The sequence below is a fragment of the Myripristis murdjan genome, chromosome 15 (genome assembly GCF_902150065.1).
Source record: "Myripristis murdjan chromosome 15, fMyrMur1.1, whole genome shotgun sequence".
Lineage (NCBI taxonomy): Eukaryota > Metazoa > Chordata > Actinopteri > Holocentriformes > Holocentridae > Myripristis > Myripristis murdjan.
The window spans coordinates 27297787-27317546 of record NC_043994.1 but is presented as its reverse complement, the minus strand read 5'-3'; the positions used below and the strand labels follow the sequence as shown (position 1 = coordinate 27317546).

Genomic DNA, 19760 nt, shown 5'->3' with positions numbered 1-19760 from the left:
TTGCTTCAGGATATTGATAAATGTTTTTGTAAAATTCTCAGAGCAAGTGAAACTGCATTGGAAATATTTTGCATTATCTCAACCCTTTGGTAGAGTTTCTTACTTGGTTTTGAGAAGGAGAAGCCTTTTATTGTGTGATTGAATAAGCGAGTTAATCACTTGTTTACAGTTTGAGCACATGTCAAATTTGGGGGCGCAATATAAATAAATACATGTCATTTTTAAAAGTAAAGTCTGCCTTTTGTGATGAAACGAAATTCCTTTTCCTTACCCCCCGCTGTTGGCTGTGTCACCCTCGACTGTTGTCATCTGGTAAGCGATCTAAGTGAGATTTGGCAGCCGCTGGACTGCATTTGCCTCACCTCGCTGAATCATGATGTATGATGTTTACATAGCCATAAAATCCCCTCCAGAGCCGCAATGCTCACTGCTCACTCTAATTAAGAGCAAGTAGATATAAACATACAAACACACAACCTCACACAGCACAGCGGCGCACACACAGGCAGCCCATATCCACATGCAAAGGCACACACACACACGCACACACACACACACACACACTCACACACACACACACACACGCACGACATGGCATGCAGATGAATATGTGCATGATCAAACATTCAGATACACAGAGGGTTATGCACACTCACAGACATGCTGTGGTTTTTGCTCACCCACACAGAGACACCACAAACACACACACGCGTACACACACATAAACACATGCATACGTTCACACACATAATATGATATATTACTGCTGCAGGTGATGGAAAAAAACAAATCAGATATTATGAGACACGCCGAGCTTCAGGTTTTCAGTCGGTAAACATCAGCAGGAGCATATTCAGATGAGACAGATGCCTCTCCTGGTGCTCTTTATTCTCAGACAAAATGTGGAGTTATTGATCAATGTGAATCCTTTAATATTTCCACTCAAATAATGGTTCCCGCTGTCTCCACAATTCATTATGTGGGAATGCAGTCTTCTGGGGACTGCAAAAGCAGGGTCAATGTAATATTTATAAGTGAAGACAGGCAGGTGTTTACCGAACTATGATTTTATTGTCCATTCTAGCACTGAAAAGTGTGTAACACACATTTTACACACCTGGTGTGCACGTGCATGTGCACACACACACACATGAATGAACCCAATTCAAGTGCTACCCTCTCTAGATTAACTTGCCAGTGAGGTTGAGAGGTACAGTCCTCAGGGGTTGTCTTCTCCCTGGGCAGAATGGCTAGCTAGCTGCTCCTTGTTATTTAGTGAGCTCTTATCTGCCACTCTGGACTCAGGCAAGTCAAACGAGGACGGACACACATAGCTGCTATCTTCACACTGCAAAAAATACACTTGTGCATGCATTTTTCATCTTGATTGAAGAGGAATAAAAAAAAAAATTCACCTGTTTTAAATGCAGTTTAGCAAATAATTTTAAGATTTTTAGTCAAAATAGAAGCAATCCTTATTGCATAGGCAGAGTTTTTTCATTTGTCTTGTTAAAAACAGAATTTGAAGGCTCAAAGCACAATTAAATGACTTGATTAGATGGACATTTTTTGCAGTGCAGCGGGCACTCTCAGACACCATGGAGTGACAGGGTCAGAGATGAAGTACATCTCCTTACAGCCCCTGGAGATGAGAGCGGGCTGATGGGTGATAAAATAAGCCAACAACCACTGAGTTGGAAAACTGCAGCCTACAGCCTACATCAACTACAGCCTTGGCTGACACTGACATGTCTCTAAAAGCGCTTGCATAGCTGAGAAGCATCCACACAGTAATGACATGGCTCTGGAATCCATGTAATTATTATGGAGATCAAGCTGATTTTTTTCAGGGTTATATGCGGGATATAAATTCCATTACAATCAAAAAAGAAAGGAAAAAAAAGCTGATGCCATGGCCTGCTAGAGGCTGACAGGGGAGCAGTGTATCACACCCTGGTATTTTTGGCTGTGACTGTGCTATAAAGACACGAGGTAAGGACTCGGGGTAGACTTGAGGAAGCCAGCTGCTGCCTACCATGGACTGGAATCATCCAGCACTCCAGGACCTCATGTATATTCATTGGAGCTTTCGGAAGGAGCTCATTTGAATAAGCCCCAAATATTAGAACAGCATTTGAACAGAATAGATACAAGTACAAGTACAGACGACAGTCGAAAGAGGAGGTTTAGAGAATGGTGCCGAATATAACTGAGGGAAGGAATCTGAGATTTGGATCAGACACATCTCAGTGATAGATCAGCAGCTCATTTTTCCAAACAATTTGAATCAGTGACATCTCAGACGTATGGAAGGACTTCATTTTCTTAGAGGAGTCGGAATTCGAGACATCTCCGAGATACAGCACAACCTCATTTATCAATATGATTCATATCAGAGACAGTCTTACGATCAGACTTACAGTTGTACTTTATTTATACAAACTATTTGCACATATCAAAGCGGCACTTGACATTGCTTATTAAAATGCCATAGATGTGAACTGACTGCTTAAGCAAACAGGCATAATAAACAAACTGTGGCAATAAAATGTATTAGATTCAAATCACTTGTGGACTTTCTTTGTTTGTATGAACGATTTGCAACCACCAGCAAATTCAGAGCATGTTTCTTCGTTCTCATCCTGTTCAGTGAACTTCCTAATACCCACTGGATCAAAACACTACTGGCAGCTTCCCCCAACAGCTGCAGCCATACTGTATGCAGCACGGCTTGAAATCACAGAGACGGCAGCCCTGCAGTTGTGTCACAAAACAGCCACATCTGGCCGCATCACCAACAGACACTGGAGAGTCAGCTTGGCACACATAATATCTAAATATTGCACGGCAACAGCGTCGGTGCTGACAGCCACTTTTGATTTAGTTTTAGTCTTAAATGCATCTAAAATGCAGTTTAATCTTGGTCACATTTTAGTCATATGTATTTTGTTCATTTTACTCTAGTCGATGAGCTTCTCACATAGGTAGATCCACATTTCTCACTGTATTTTTGTGTTTTGAGTCCAGCTTTTGTTTTTTATACTGTACTGCACTTGATATGAAAAGTAACTTTTGCTCATGTATGCTCCCTACCAAACTGAGGGTCAGGAGTTGTGTTTTCATTTGTCTATTCCTGGCATTTTTTAGTCATTTATGATACACTAGGCTGAGTCAAGTTTTAGTCATAAGCACTTCAGATCATTTTAGTTGGTTTAGTCAAATGACACGACACTACTCTAAAAATACTGCTGCAGTTTCTGAGCTTCCTCGGCTTATTGTTCTGGCCGGTCGCCTTGCTTGCACTGAGGTGTGACATTTGCTCTTTGCTCATATTTTATAGCTCTAAAAGCACCCACCTGAGATTCAGTACCTCGTCCAAGTCACTCCCCCTCATGCACCCTGTTGCGTCAATGCCCGATTCAATGGGGGAGTAGGAACTGGTGAGCCGGCTCCATTTTCTGCCAGTCTTCTGCAACAGTAAGCTAAGCCAAAGTACCGTAGCTATGGCAGGCGAGACAGAGTTTTTATGCAAAGTTTTATTCATTTTTTTTTTCTCAGTGCATTTAGTTTGGCTCATACCTTATAATTATAAAAAAGAAGAACTTACTTAGACAAGCTTTACCTATGCATGTTGAATTCTGCTGACATGGTCTGAAGTGCTGAGGTCTTCCAAAATGATTCATTAAATCTGCTCAAAGTCCTCTATTGAATGTTGAATCTGTATAGAGAGAGGTAGAGTGACATGTACATTCTACATGGCAGCACAATTTCATAAAATTTCATGAAATGTGCTCAAACTGAAAAGCAGATGGCACATTGTGAAGTTATTTTGAACATTGCTTTTCTCCACCACAATTTTGTTTATGTGACAACAGCATTGATTGATTTGTGTGCCCCAGCAGCACAAACTGGACTTCTCATTTGTTTGTGACATGAAAAACTGAATTAATGGATAACTTTAATTGGCTAAGTACAATGAGTTCAGGCGAGGTTAGGGTTCACTTTAAGGTTAAGTTTATGTAGCTGAAATAGTTTGGTTTAGGTTCGGTTTAGGTTTTGATCATCATAACTAAGAAAAACCTTTGGGAAATATTAAAACTTGAATCTGTGGAAAACATGAATTTGGCATGAGTTTGGATCTGAACCTGCACAGTTGGAGCTGAAAGTAAATATGTTGCCTCCACCCAGCCACCATCCCATCCCTCACTCCTTTTCATGTTTCTCAGCATCAAACTACTGCATTTTCCTGCTTGTGCCTCCTTCACATGAGCGTCTCATGGTGGGAAAACTTGTTTTTCTCACTTTATGTATGTGGAACACCAACAATTAGCATTCGAAGACTTGCTCATTTCACAACATTTTGAGAGACCAGGCAAATGGCATTCATCCATGTTATTAAGGTATGAACTGCTCCAATATTTCAACGTGTTTCAGCCTGCTAAAAGAAAATTGTGATTACAAGGTTTGAGTGTGCTGCAATCGCATCCAGCCGGCTGCCATTAGTAACATGCAATCAAAATACTTTTATTCCTGGCTTTCATCAACTCACAGAAAACTAAGGTAAGCAATGGCCTAATGTTTAGCTATTATGTCCCATGACTCATAAGTTTCACTCAAAATCTCTTGTTTTTCTTTGTTTTCCTCTAATTGTAAGTGTTGTGTTTTTCTTGGTGGGCTGAAGCGAATGAGCTGATTGGGAAGTCGCTACATAGTTGGCTCTCGTGTGCTCAGCTCCGCGTCCTCAACACAATGACAGGATGTGAAGTCACAGATTGCCAGTCTCCAATCTGCACTGCTGGCATTCGGGGTGCAGTGGTAACGGGCTCGCCGCAAATGAAAATCTATAGAGATCTCTGACTCAAACACAAGCAGATGGAAAGCAAAGAAGGGGTCAATATGGTTTATTCCACTGCATATTTAGACAGCCTGCTTGCTGCTGGACAGCTAACTGTGTTTGTGTTTGTTGAACTCCACTGAGCGTTTGTCCCTTTTTGAATTTTCTTGTGATTTGCTCGCACCCCATCAAAGCCTTTGAAGGAGCGAGGCTCGATGTGCTCTTTTAGCGTCCTGTGTTTCTGAATTAGTTTTTCCACTGAGTTTTTTAGGAGGTTCTGAGAATGGCTTGACCCCGTGGTGACTGACCAGCAGGCACATTAGACATGTCAGCCTCTTTGAAGATAAATCCTGTTGGACGGTCTCCCCGGAGATTTGAGGACAGACAGTGCGGAATTTCAAAAGTAAAATCAGGCAAAAAAAAAAAAAAAAAAAAAAAAAACTTTTCCCAAGCTTAATGCATGAGCCGTGTGCCATAATAGAGTACAGTTTTCAAATGCCAAACTCTGTCTTAGTGCATCTACTAATCCTCTAAGGTCTGCCACTACCTGTCAGCTCTTCACAGCCAATCAGAGCTCAGCACTGCCTCAGGGGTGTCACACAGCCGGAGCCAGGGTCCGACAGAACCAGCTCTACAAGTGACGCCGGGGAATCAGGGTCAACGTTTTGCTTGGCAAACTTCCAGTGTCATGAACTAGAGGGAGTGAAAGGGAAGGGAATGGAATGAAGAGGAAAAAAGAGAACAGGAAAAAGGGCTAGTATTTTTAACTCCTGCAGTGCGTCACAGAGATGTATGGACCCCTCCGCTGAGGCCAAAGGGGGCCAGAAAGATGAGCGTCCCGGGCCAGGGCCTTCTTGCTCTGTGAGCCAGACTCTCGCCAGCTGATGTCAATCAAAACACACAGTTTGCTCCAAGTCATACCTCTATGATATCCAAAAGTAGTAAATATCCCCCTCTGTTTTTTCTTCTTCTTTTTTTTTTTTTCATGTATATATACAAGGAACAGAAACACACACGGGCAGAGAGACTGAGTTCATGTGTGTGTGTGAGAGAGAGAGAGAGCAAATCACTCTCTGTGTGGAGAGTGTTGATTCAGCTGGAGCCTCCTGAATGCCTGACAGCCAACTGACATCCTCTGTCACTGGGCGCCAGTGCGCAATCATGACTCAATAAGCCCAGGAAATCAGGGGAAAGCAAAAGAGTGAAAAAAGCATCCATCGGGCCAGAGTGGAGTGAAGAGCGGGAGACCAGAGGTTAGCAAGCCCGGAGGGGGGGAGTGAGGGCTTGGGTACTGAGGTTTAAGTTACATACAGCCCTCGCTCCAAGACCTCCCCGGAGAGCATGTGTGAACATGAGAAATCATTTGGGGCGTGTTAACTTTAACCAGAGGTAGTCTGCTCTGTGAACACAAGGACAGGGATGGCAAAAATACTGGACAGCATCAGGTGTATGGCCTGTTCTCCTGAAAAAAAAAAAAAAAGAAAGAAAGAAAAAAAACTGAAGTGCTTGTTTTTCCACAGACCTTACAGACCGTACCCATCTGTTGAAGCCGTTTCTGCAGTCCCTCCATTAATGCCAAATGTTTCCATGTTCACCAAGCACAGGGCTAAATTAGAACTAATTTTCCTGCGTGCAGTTGTTGAGTTTAAAAAAAAAAAAAAAAAAAAAAAAAAAAGATTTATATGAGCTTGTCTGTGAGAAATATGTCTATTTCAAACCTCCACCATTAAAGTTACGATTTTAATGAGGGCAGGAAAAGGGTGCTACGCTTGATAATTCCAGTGAAAACCAGTCATAAAAATCCTCTAGTTGCTCTGAGGCCTTCCACTACTCCATCCAAAAACTGAAGGGACTGAGATCTTTATTGCCTCTTGACAGTTGTGTAATAAAGGTAATAAATTCCCTGCCTTTTCATGTGTTAAAACTATGTAGCTATTTTAGCATTAAAGTTGCCCATAAACTCCTATAATTTCAGATATACGTTGTATAACTGAATGTTTTTGTGTCTATATTTTGCAGAGAGACGGGTATAAATGAAATGAAGTGAATAATGCGATACACAATGACCTTGGCAAAAACACTTGGTGTCTTTCATATGAAGAAACTGAAGGATGAAGCTCGATAAGCTACACGTGACAAATTGTAAAGGCAAATACATTTTATAGTTTGTTTTCATGTGCACAGGTGCCAGATGGTTGGGGTTTGCCACATGGGACTATGAAACACGTGCCACAATGTTAAGATTATTATAGAAAAGTACTTGAAGAGAAGAATATGAATTTTGAGTATAATTTTGTACAGCTGACAACATATTCGACACTGTTTGAATTGTCCCACTGTGGTAAATCCCACTCAACCTGTGCTCCAAGCAAAACATTATGAATTATTTACAACTACTGTTTGACACCAGTCTGCTATAACCTGTAGTCAGCTGCCAAATGCGCAACACATGCAGGGTGCAGTGATCCGGGATAGCCTGGGAACACACCCATTCCAGATACTCAGCTGGAAGTGGATTTACTGTGTTGTACCAGCTGGGTCCTCACCTCTCCCTCCATCCTCCGGTCCTCTAAACTTCACTCTGTATTTTCAAAAAGTCAACATTATAGGAATTCTGAAAAACAGAAGCCGAATGAGTTTCATTGGCCCCCGGGTTATGGAACTTGCTCTACCTACTCTTAATAGGAAATGTAAATTTTCAGTCCAAGTGAAATCACTAACACTGATGTCACAAGGTTTTTTAACAACTGAAAAACCTTGTGACTCTTTGCAGAGTACACCACACTGTGGTGTTGGTTTTTCTAGCTGTGCATCCTTGCCAAACAGTAATAGAGTCAGTGAGAAATGTAGGTATGATAGCCTCTCTGCTTTCCAGCTGTGGAACTGAGTCTGTAATAGCTTCAAAGCCTGAGCAAGTCAGATCATAAACCATGGCAACTAAACCCACCGTCCTTGCCAACACACTTGTATTCTTTCCCATACTGAGTGAGAATAACTTTGTCTTTTTTTTTTTTTATTCTCACAGAAGCCCTCAGATTTAATGAACCCAGCTGTTCAAGGCTACCTGCGTTTTAGATCATGTGGGAATGCTCCATGTATGACCCTCTGGTTTTGAGGGCATGGTTTCTCTTGGCGATGTCAGCTCCATCCCTCCCCCTTGTGCCCGCAGCCCGCTGCATCCTCCCAGCCTTTGCTGTGGCAGAGCAGTGGTGGAACATTCAGTGGGGAGGCCGAGCCACATGAGCCAAATCAGCGGTTTTGATCAATTAGAGAGTGTTCTGAGCTCAGAGCTTGGTTTCGATGGGGGACACGAGCATTTGCTTGGATGAAACAGTCAGAGGGAGGTGGGCGCAAGGCCACCAGCACATCTGAACCATGAGACATCACAGAGAATGTGTCACGAAAAAGCCCAGTGTTACTTCACTCTTCTGGCAAAGTGTCCCTCGGTAAGGCAGGGCTTAGCTGGAGGTTCCTGCGGTGAGCGACATATGCTTTCTTGATTTCCTCCGATTCATTCTCTTTGATGCAGAGGGCAAACAGAGAAAGAGATGTTTCTCTGTGAAAGCCAGGCAGAGGCACGTTGAGGATGAGTGGATTTTCAATGAATTAAAGATTGTTAGAAAAAAAAGACCCACTTACTGGGTGCAGACTGTAGTGGAGCGCGGGTGAACTGAGCGGGGCCTAGACTCACTTGCACGCGTTCTCCGAAGGGACCAGCCGTAAGCCTCTCACAGCAACTATGAAGAAGACATCTCTAGAAAGAGCCAAAGCGTGTCCTTTTAATAGAGGAGACACATGGCGAAGTGGGAGAGAGAGAGAGAGAGAAAAGAGAGAGAGAGAGAGAGATCTGTTGACAGGCAGATAAAATGGCGTGAAATCTCTGCTGTGGGAGAGCTTCAGTGCTGACTTGGTGATGACCTATCTCACCACCGAGAACAAGTGGCAATTATGCTGCAGAAACGGGTGCGATAGACAAGGCGAGGGATGCCCTGCCTGTTACCCCTTGCCATTCTGGGTTTACAGCTATCACGGGGTCACAGTTCACACACAAGCCACCCCAGGGCTGTTTTTAGAATCATCCCATCAGACAATACACCTTTGTTTTAAACAAGTCTACAACATGCCCCGGCAATAGATTGCTCATTTTAGTATGTTTTGGCTTTTCTGTTTCCTGTTCATTGTTTGTGCTGTAAACAGGGGCAAGTCAGTGAAACGATGTATGAAATCCCATTAGCTCATCCTCTAAAGAAAAATACAATGTAGTCGCCCCCTCCTTTTTTTTTGTTTTTTTTGTTTTTTTCCATCCAATAAGACGTAGCATTGTGACTCGGCTGGATCACACAGGTGGGAGCGACGCAACACTGCTTTGCACAAGTCTGGTGGTGTACGGTGTCTGTGTGTGTGTCTCTCTCTGTGTGTGTGTGTGTGTGTGGTGTGTCCATGTATGTGTGTACTCTGCCCTTTCCCAGCTCTATGAAATAGATGGCACAACAGAAATGCAGACAACCTCAGAATAACTCAGACGACATGTAAAGGGCAGCACAAAAATGTTTTGTTTTTTATCCCACTGCAAGAAATGTCAATAGAGATAAGTCATTCTCTAGTCCAGTGTAAGGGTCTTATTTTTTTTTAATAAATAAAAAAGAGAGAAAATATATCCTTAAACAAAAAAGCAGCCTGCTGTATTTCAAGACATTATCTCTTGTTTAGAGTGAGAAACAAGGTGAGCTCTAATAGCAATGTGAAACTATTACACCCTGTTGCTCTTGTTCCAGCTTCATTTTTTGTGGAAAAAAAAATGATTATAAAGTGCCTTGTTGAGATGAGTTTTCTTTTCTTTTTTCTTTTGTTTTTTTTTTGCAGTGTCCATCCCCTCCCCCACCCCTGCTAGGAAATGTTCCCATGGGAGTTCATCTCCTCATTCGGTCCCAGCTCACGCGGGCCGGATTATGGATGGAGACTAGAATACTTATAAGGCCAAGTTCACTGCTGCGCCGCAGAGCAGGGCACCAGATTCCCTGTCTCTCCAAGAATACTCTGCATCAAAACAACGAAATAAAAGCAAGGACGAATGGCCTTGGAGCATTCTGCGCCGAAATAGCTTTTATTTGTGTCAGACTTATTGTTGAGGACTTGCAAAACAAAAACAAAGCAATTGCCGTCAAAGCTAATGATGATAAACGACTGAGATGATGGAGTTTCATGATGATTGCATTGAGACGTGAAAGCCAGAGAGGAGTTTATATGCAACGCCTTCACAAGACTTGAGGGGAAAGTGATTACAAATGAAAATACTCTTGTCTTATTGTCCGCAGCCTCCCTGGAAAACAATACACTGAAAAGCTGCCATGTGCCCAGTTTACAAATGAGGTGAAAATGACTGTAGCTCAAACTCGTTGTTGGCATAAGTTCTGCGCCCTGATGCAGCGCTTATTCTCAAGTACGGCAGAGTGAAAGAGAGCTGTGGAGGCTACAGGCAATAACAAACCCGCAGTCTCATAAAGAGCCCTCAGAAGATTAGTTTCAGTAGTCTCTGTTTAGATCATTACGCATGGTCCAAAACCTCATCGAAGCCGTGGAGTCGTATTCTGGTGGTTGGTGGTCAGTGGGTCCACCCTGCCGCTGGTACACTGCAGGCACAGCAACAGGCCAGCTCGCACCACACCGGCCTCCGTTCTCAGGTTTAAAAGTAGCACTGGTTTCCCATATCCTCTTGGCACCTTATTACTGTGAGCCTCATAATGTCTTAGCTTATTGATGGTAAATGCATCACAGGACCCCTTTCAGTCATTCATCCACTGTGGGTCTGAAATAGTTCAGTGCACGAGATACAATAAGATTTTTTGTAGTCGATTTTATTTATATAGCACATGTCAAACAATGCAATCTCAATGTGCAATGAACAAAATAAAACATGAATACATATTAGAAATATAATTTCATAAAAAAGAATTCATCTCCTGCCCACCCACCCACATAAAAACACCCACTCACACACAGAGAGAGCGAGTATCTCAGATGCTCACTCTCTCTGTCACACACACACACACACACACACACACACACACACTCACATTGTGCCCCCTATATAAAACGTCATTTCCTCTATCTGTATTTATACGCTTTGTTTTCTATAAAGTGATGGTTCAGTTTATAAAGCGCTTTATAAATATGTTTGACTTGATTTGACTTGACGTTTCTTGACCAAAATCTCCCAGGCTTTATGCTAGCTGAAAGCCATCGCCTCATATTTGTGTTTACCGTGTCATGCTAATACATGTCACAGGTGCCCGGTGCCCACTCGCATTTCGTCATACTGCGGCTTCCACAAGCACAGGTTCACCCACGGAGGGTCAGGAGGGCTGCGTCTGCACGGTTACTATATGACTGGGTTATTCATATCACAAAAAAAAGACGGTGCATCTGTCTCACATCTCACAGAGGTCATGACTCCACGGGTTTGTGACATAAACCTGTTTCACTCCTCATAACCCAAGCGTGGACACAAAAACTCTTAAAGGGATTTCAAGGGATCGTTTTTATTTTCGTTACTGGGTGTAAAAATCCTCATTATACAGATCGGCTGATTTCGGAAAGCCACTTTCACAAGGAAAAGTCAGAGCACCACCTCGTTTTCTCATTCACTCCACCCTCATTTGATTGACAGGCTTCAGCTGCACCTGTTGTCCTCCTCTTGTGTAACTCCTCTGCATCGCATTTTGTTTTGTTCCTGGATATAAATCCACAGTTTTAACCAGGATTATCTTACTGGTCTCATGTTATGTCAGATGAGACAAGAGTTAGCAAAGCAGACCTGTGCCCTCTTTACTCATCCATGCACTATCACACACCAGCTCTACTACTACAATCCTCAATGGATGTTTTAATGTTGCAGTGCTAGATCTACTCTAGATCTTTCAGTTCCAACAAATGGGATATTTTCGCTTTGCTGGACAGTTGCTTGGCCTTCCAGATTTGTGACAACATTTCTACCCCATAAGGTGAAGGGCAATGCAGCTCTGTTGTAATGTATTACTGTGTAAATGCAACCCCTAAAACTCAATTTTATTAGTTACAAAATGTCAAATCTTGGTGGATGATAAAGATAAGTCTCCAGAATTATAGTGATTAAGGAAAAATAGCTGTGTATAGAGTCCCTTTAAATTCCAGGATTTTTGTCTTTCATGAATTTGTTTCATATTAAAGTTTTTATATGTGGGAGAAATATTCAGTAATTTGCCATGTGTAAAAAGACAATTCACATATGGAAATAAATGTGTCCAAAAAGTATACACTAGGTGCTTTGAATTAACATGTGAGTTTTCATGTCGAACTGTTGTCTAAGAGACACTTCATCCTCAGATGGTTTTACTCAGGCAAACACACACACACACACACACACACACACGTTGGATAAAGCTCACACTGGTGGTTATACTGCAAAAACAGAAACCAGCTCTCAGGTATGCAAAAGGACAAAAGAACTGCTAACGGCGCTACATCGGGAACATAGCAGGAGCCCCATGAGAACAGATGTAAAAAAAAAAAAAAAAAAAAAAAAAAAAAAATACCAAGAGACTGAAACCCAAAAGTCACAAAGTTACAAAGAGAGTCTGTCATCCCGCTGCACCGGTGCTCTGGTCTCTTCAAGCGGAGCAGGTAAATATTTAGTGAGGATTGTGATTGCCCGCTCGCTGTGGCCTATTCATCTCTGACTGTCACCGTGTAATAATGGAGAGCTGGGAACACTAACGCAAGCCCTGGCTGACAGAAAAGTGACTGGGAAAACATGAGAACAAACTCTACAGAGAAAAGCCTGTTTGCAGTGGTTCAATACCATTGACTTCATTGCTCCATTGTGCACTAATGAGTCTTTATATGTCGTTTGGCCAAGTTACCACACTAACTGCCGATTAGAGGAGTTGTCTCCGTGATGAAGCTGTTGAAATTTTCATTGAGTATTTTATAGGTCAAATGCTGTTTGTTGTTTGCCCTGGTTAGATATCCCATCTGAACAACTGGTTGTCAATGTGAGATTTCCTCCCTGCCAGAGAGAAAACATTTATAGGACAGCTTGTCTGTGCAAAGGCTCTGTTTTACATTAAGACCATACAAGTAGCCCAGTGAACAGAGATGGCCCACATCCAAAGAAACGCTTTCGCTGACTCCATTAAAGATGGATCACTTCAAATTATGATGTCAGACGTGCTGTGTGACTTCTCCATTGGCTTCCCAGGGGTCAGCTGGCGGGAGGATCCTCCTCCCTACTTACATGCACAAGGTAAATATACATCTGTGTAAACAAGCATGAGTGACAGTCCGAGGGGAAGACAGGGGAGCACAATATGGGGAGAATAAGGCCTCCATATGTCTATAAACAGAGATGGAGGGATGTGTCCTGCCCTGTGTAGCCTCCTCCTGTAGGGAGAATGAGGTCCATGTTTGCCTGTCAGGGAGAAGAATAGGGAACATGGGCTGCTTGCAGGGTCAGTGGGAGCGGCTTCAAATCCTCCTTTGTGCTCCCGGTCTGTGTCAGAGACAATGTGGATAATGAGGGAGGAATTTGGCGCAGAGCACAGCGCACACACAGGGGAAGCACCTCGCCCCGGCCCTGGGGAGCCCAACCAGCCAGCTGTCTCAGCTTCTGTCTCCCCGGGGCTAGACGCTCTACATTTGATCTGCCACCATGAGGGATAATTGATATCACTGCATACATTGTGTGTGCAGTTCAAACTCTCCAGCCCCCGCTGTGAAAAAGAGTCAGCTCTGGTCTGTGTGTGGCATCAAGCCGAATTGTCTATGTGTCAAGTGGCATCAAGTGGCTGATGTCTACATTCTCTGATTGGAATGACTTGAGAGGAACATAATGCTGTTAATAAAGGCTGAAACCACATTTTTTCGCCATTTAAGGGAAGCCTCTTCAGTTATATCAGTATTTGGGTTTCACACAATAGCCTGTTCAAGTTCTTGCTTTTAACCATTTTTGTGCAGAAGAATATAAAAACTGTTTGAAAGACCTCTCTGATAAATGATACTTTTTTTTTTTTTTTTTTACAATGAAGCTCACTTTTCCTTTTAAATATGGTGCTTCAGAAATATGTCAAAATATGTCAAACTTTCAGTCATCAGTTATAAATAAGCAAGCAATTAATTATCTCCAGAGTTTTGTTACTGCGGGTAGCAGGTATACTTTATTTTATTGCCATTATTTAAATGAATGTCAGGTTTACAGGTATGTCATTCTGCTCATTAACTGACTAACGCCCTCAGCAGCTTCTCATTGCAGGTAATTTAAACAGAACATGGGGCCTACACACATTTACATGACACTCCAGTGTGTAGCGCATTTATATTTTTCTCATTAATATATCTAGAGTAATTATAGGGTAATTCTAACTCTGCTATACAAATATCAAGTCAGAGGTACATGCCTGTGTTATATAATGTAATGTCACATCATATTATATTATATTAAATTGCCAATACCATATGCCAGTGATACAAAAGAGATTTAAAATGTGCTATAATATGGCAAAGGTCACTACAAACTCATTATTGAATACCAGAGATATACAATAAGAATTTATTATATGACATTACCATAAGAGAAAAAAAGAGCATAAACTACCATAGTATAATAACATAAATATCATTATATACAGGGTTAGGGTTAATAAATTCTATGAATGCTTACTATAAGGATGGATAAAGACATTGCAGGAATACTGTTGCGATTTTGCTGATGAAGACTCAGATGTTTATGCAAAGGACTCTGGGTTATTTAGGCCACAGAATACAAGCAGATATTTGCAGCTGTTCCCAAGTAAATGAACAGAATGAAACAAACAGCAACACTTTTCATCAGGCAGTGTAAATGTTTGGGTTTGAGGCTGAGGATTCATACTTGACAGTGCACAGAGCTGCAGCCCACTGTTTCCCAGGACTGGACCGGGGTATCCCCAGGTGCCCCGGTAGGCGGTATCACCAGCGGCTCCCGAGCAGCAGGAGGAATTAATGTGACTGGTGCTTCATTCAGTGGTTGCTATTTCGCTCCTTATCGCAGCTCGTACTGTAAAATCAACAAGTGTCTTCTCAGAGTGGGAATGGGACTTCCCTCTCTGGTGCGTGTCTGTGGCCTGCTGTGTGTGCACCTCAGCTCAGGCTGCAGCCCGTGTGGGACTCGGCGGGGAGGGACTTTCTGGACACTGCGCAACAAGTCCAAGGACGCAAGAAGTGGATGATGAGAATCAACGCGCAACCTGTTGACAACACGGTTTACAGTTATGAGGATATTAGACGCTTTTTTACTGGACCACGGTGAACGATTTCTCACTTTATCACTGCTGTCTCCTGGAAGGTATACGGCGCAGTTTGCCGTTTTATTCGGACTTTGAAAGCGTGCCGCTCAAAGTTTTACCTCCGCTTGTTACAACACCGTGGACAGCTTGGAGAACTCATAATCCTGCGGAATTGACAGAGATGACAGAACATGGAGAAGATACGAGATTTCACAGACCAAACGCTTTACGTCTGTCACGGGTTCAGTCGCAAAGGTAGCCCTGAAACTTTACAGCCACGCTGCAGGTGACCCACAAGGCGCTGGACTCGGACTGCAACTCGCTCCGGACCTTACAGGCAGAGCACGGCGATGTGAAATGGTCTCGACTTGTCACACAAACTGGGAAGACATAACTTGAAAGGAGCGTTCGCCGTTTGAAAGCCCAGGCCACCATGAGAGTGCTGAGTTTGCTGTGCGTAATCGTTGGGCTGTGGGAGTCCAGCCTGAGCAACAGAAACTGTCCCGACCTCATCGTTGACAGCTGTCACTGCTCGGCTGAGCGGTCCAAGGAGCTGAGCAGGCAGCACGTCCGGGTCAAAGTGGTGTGTGATGATGTGGACTTAATGGACACCCTGCAGCCCAGCTTTTTACCCAACAGAACAGTCTCCCTGTAAGTAGCTCCATCAGGGCGCTCGCACTCCCCCCATGTAGACACACGTCAGGGGCCAGCATTTGACCCAGGGACCACCAACCCATGTGGAACGATTTTCAAAGTTGTTTATGATTAAATATTTAATTTATTTGTTGAAGATCATAATCCCGAGATGACTAGATAAGCCATTCTCAGACATACTGCCATTTAATGAGATAATAGTCAGATTAACCGTTTCTGTTTTGCCGGGGAACCCCTGGGACTCCCTGGAGGACCACTGGATGTCCCCAGGACCCCAGTTTGGGAACCACTGGGCTAAATGCATTGACAAGAGCAGAGAAAATGATGAATTGATTCCATAAATTGTCCACTGGCAGTGACATAATTCATCACTTTGTCTTTCAGCCAGGTCATTGGAAACTCATAATAAATTCTACAGGTATACAACACAATCTCTTATCAAAACCAGTGGGTAAACTATATAAAATGAAGGAATAAAGGAATATTACACTTATTGTATCGGATTAAAAAAAATACAGCTAATTAAGACAATTTAATAGCTTTGTGTCAATATTGAAGAGAGAATAATACCACACAAAATAATGTCCTGTGAGTATTTTATAATATTATAATAATCATAGTGATACCAGAGGTGGTCAAAGTACCTTACAGTACAACAGTGTGTGTGTGTGTGTGTGTGTGTGTGTGTGTGTGTGTGTGTGTCTTATGGTGACAAAAAAGTATCCTACATGTGACTTTGTGCCGAAACATATCACTGTCCAAATTACAGGAGGGGTGTCAACAACAGCAGGAGGAATACAAATTAGATTTCAACAGTCCTCCTCATGCATTCTCTCATTGTGCTTTTTAATTGAATTATTGAGTGAAATAATGGTAGAATAAAACTATTCCCCATGGTGCTGCGGACCACAGGTATAAACTCTGAATCACACACTGGAAACCGCTGCTGTCGTGCAAGCTACATCGGTCCCTTCTTTAGTGTACATGTTGTATTATCATCGGCACAAATCTTTTGCCTTTCACTCTTCTGGGAAATTATTTGCATTGTATTCAAAGTTATTCAAACAGATTCTGTGCTCAGAGAGGGACTTTGAGAGAGCTCCCTTAGTATTCATCTGTGCTCTTTTGTAGATGAAATAGCACTTCAAACACTTGAGGGGTTGATAATTTTCCCCACACACTCCCCTTTGCAGGTGTGGAGATTGACTGCTAGATTAATAGATGGTTTTATTTTAAGAAACCTGAGGTTCTGCCTTTAGACTGTAAAAGCTAATGCTAAATGCGAAGGCCCTTGACAAGTTACAACCAGCCATTCATTCTGAACCACGAAAACAGTTGATTAATGAGAGCACTTTGCTTATGCAATTTATTTGGAGCAGCGTTGGCTTCCAAGTAGGCAGGGTGCTTTTGTTCCTCCAAATTGGGAATGGTTAAAGACTTCATTTTTGTTTTCAGCATTCTTCAAAGTGGCACTGCTTTGTAGCCTGCAGGTATTAACAAAGTTTGATTTAGAAAGTGGTCTCCATATATAATTAGGCCGAGACTTACCGTTTTGCCTACATGTGTGCTGCATATAGAAAAAAAAAATCAAACTGTGCTGATACAGTGTGAAGCAGTACAGCATGTCTTGTCACAGCATGATGAATCCATTTTCAGTTCTGTACTATTTGCTCAGTTCAATTGAACAAATTTGAGGTAGTCCGTCCGCTATGCTATGATTAGAATTGTGCAATTGACTCAGATAGACTAATTCCTTAGTCATTCCTAGTCCCTTGTGAACTGAGTCCTTCAGCGTGGCTCGAGCTGGCCAGGAAGCAGTTTTCCTGCGTTAGGAAATGTGACCTTTGTCGAGCTGAAGTGGCCTCCCGGCTTGCTCTTTTGTTTAGACGTGCTGTGCAAATAAACAGATATATCAGAGGGAAGTGCACATACCGATCTCCTCTGCAGGCTGCCCGACAAATCTCCCAAATGTCTCCCTGTGGTCTCTTCATTTTCCTCTCCTCACCACCTACGTAGAAAATGAGATCCTTGTAGACCCATTTCCTCAATGTCAATTCAAGTACAGTATATTACGTTTAAGTATATTAACCTTGATCCAAATGTCAACTCTAATCAAGGGTGCAGATTGAGTTTTGTTACTTTCGTCTTTTTATGTATACTGCCCCTTTTATTATATCTGTTAAATGTTTATTAGGAACATTCCCTGCAGTAATGCAGTGCCTCTCAAATGCCAATGAAAAACAACTTAACAAGCAAATGAAAGAACATTAGCATAAATAAGAGAAATGAAAATGAACTACGCGTGAGTGTGTCAGTAATTCCCCAGCAGTTGCCGTGCAGCAGAATGCCCTCTATTAACACCTCCGCCTGTTTTCCTTATGTTCCACGGGGGACCCGGAGTCGAGGAGTTTGGAGCGTGGCCTGACAGCTCTGTTGACCTTGGGACCTATCTGGTGTAATCGTTTCAGCGCTGCCTTGTAGCAGAGGCACTGGCTCTCTGCAGAGAATAGTAGCAGAGATTGTAGCCGACACCTGTCTCGTGCAATGCTCTGACAGGGGGACACACCGCTGGCCAGGGGAGAGGAGAGACAGATTGTAACAGAGACAAGGGGATAGAGGGAAGATGGAAGATAGACATGGAGAGGCAATGAAAGCGCCATTAGAGGAATAGGGGACGTGACAGAGAGGAAGCTGGAAAACTGGGGACGGGAAGTGTTTGGTAAAAGAGTCGCTAGCTTGCTGAGGATGGCTGACGGAAATGATGTGACAGAAAACCACCAACACAGTGTTTGGAGGGGGAGGCGCTTGTTGCTTTGTCACAGTTAATGTTAAACAAGCACCTGAAGCGGGTCTCTTAGCTTTTGGATTTTCCATGCAATGAGATGCACGCGATTCCCAGAGATAAATGAAAAATGAAAACAGCTTGGACTACTACAGCTGCTCTGTTCTCCCTTACTGTGCCTTTGTGTTGCAATCAGAGCTGGGTCACCAAGCATTTGCATATTACCTGTATCATTTATTTCAACCTGCTTTGTCTACCAAATGCGTGGGGTTTAAAACACAGTGAACTAAACTGATAGATACTTTCTTAATTGTCCTAGTTTTTAGGACTCGTAATCATCATCATGCAGGCTAAAACAAAACCAGGGATTTATTTACATGTATTCTTTGACCCATGCGTGGTTGCAGCCGTCTTCTTCATTGCTGAGACACGGAGCCTGTCAGGCTTCATCACAAGGAAGTGCAGCATAAGCAGAGACTCTTAAACAGATCAGGAGACGGGGTGTTGAGGTTGTGTTTTTGAAATGCCCCTGGGCAGAAGGATCATGACCAACAAGACCTATCTCTTTGAACGGGGAGTTGTCTATAGCTAACGTTCTGGCACATGTACCATCGTTTACATTTCATACGTAGGGACGCTGTCCGATTGTATGCAACGTGGAGTGCAAAATGTGGTTCTGAAGGACATTTGTGCCAGAGAATGACATTTTTTTCACTCACCGAGACTTGTTTGCATGCGCTATCTGCAGCCCCAAGAAACAGCGAGACGATGATATTTTGTTTTGCGGCGGCACTTGTCATTGCCAGCAGCCATGTCAGGCACGGAGTGGAGTTGTAGAGATTCTTTTAACATAACAAAAATAAAACACAAATTCCACAGCGTCAGGCAGGCCGACAGTCATTGTCTTGCGTGGGCTTATTTTGTCATGGGGCTGCAACGTTGTGGAGCTTTTGGCCCCGACGTGTACGAGCTGTCGTAAATATCAAACTTGCATGGCTGCGAGTGCGATTGGTTGATAGCATGTCTTATGTTTTTCCTATGTTTTCCCATTGTAAACTGACAGAGTGCCCAATCTCCTCCTATTTTAATAATTTTGCAGCGTTGCAAGAGAGAAGTTATCTTTCTTATTTACTGGACTTTCAGCCGCTGATAGTGATCTGCTTTTGCATTTGTGAATCCTCTCTGAAGAAAC

At 42.8% G+C, this 19760-nt stretch overlaps 1 protein-coding gene across 1 annotated transcript in view; it reads left to right on the top strand.

The window, feature by feature from the left end:
* Positions 1-14997: 14997 nt before the first annotated feature.
* The window catches only part of adgra1b (adhesion G protein-coupled receptor A1b), a 145261-nt gene continuing 140498 nt past the window's right edge, over positions 14998-19760 (top strand). Inside the window, exon 1 of the mRNA XM_030070995.1 lies at positions 14998-15783. Coding sequence (XP_029926855.1) covers positions 15566-15783 — 218 coding nt within the window. The 5' untranslated portion in view covers positions 14998-15565. The remainder of the gene's footprint in view (positions 15784-19760) is intronic.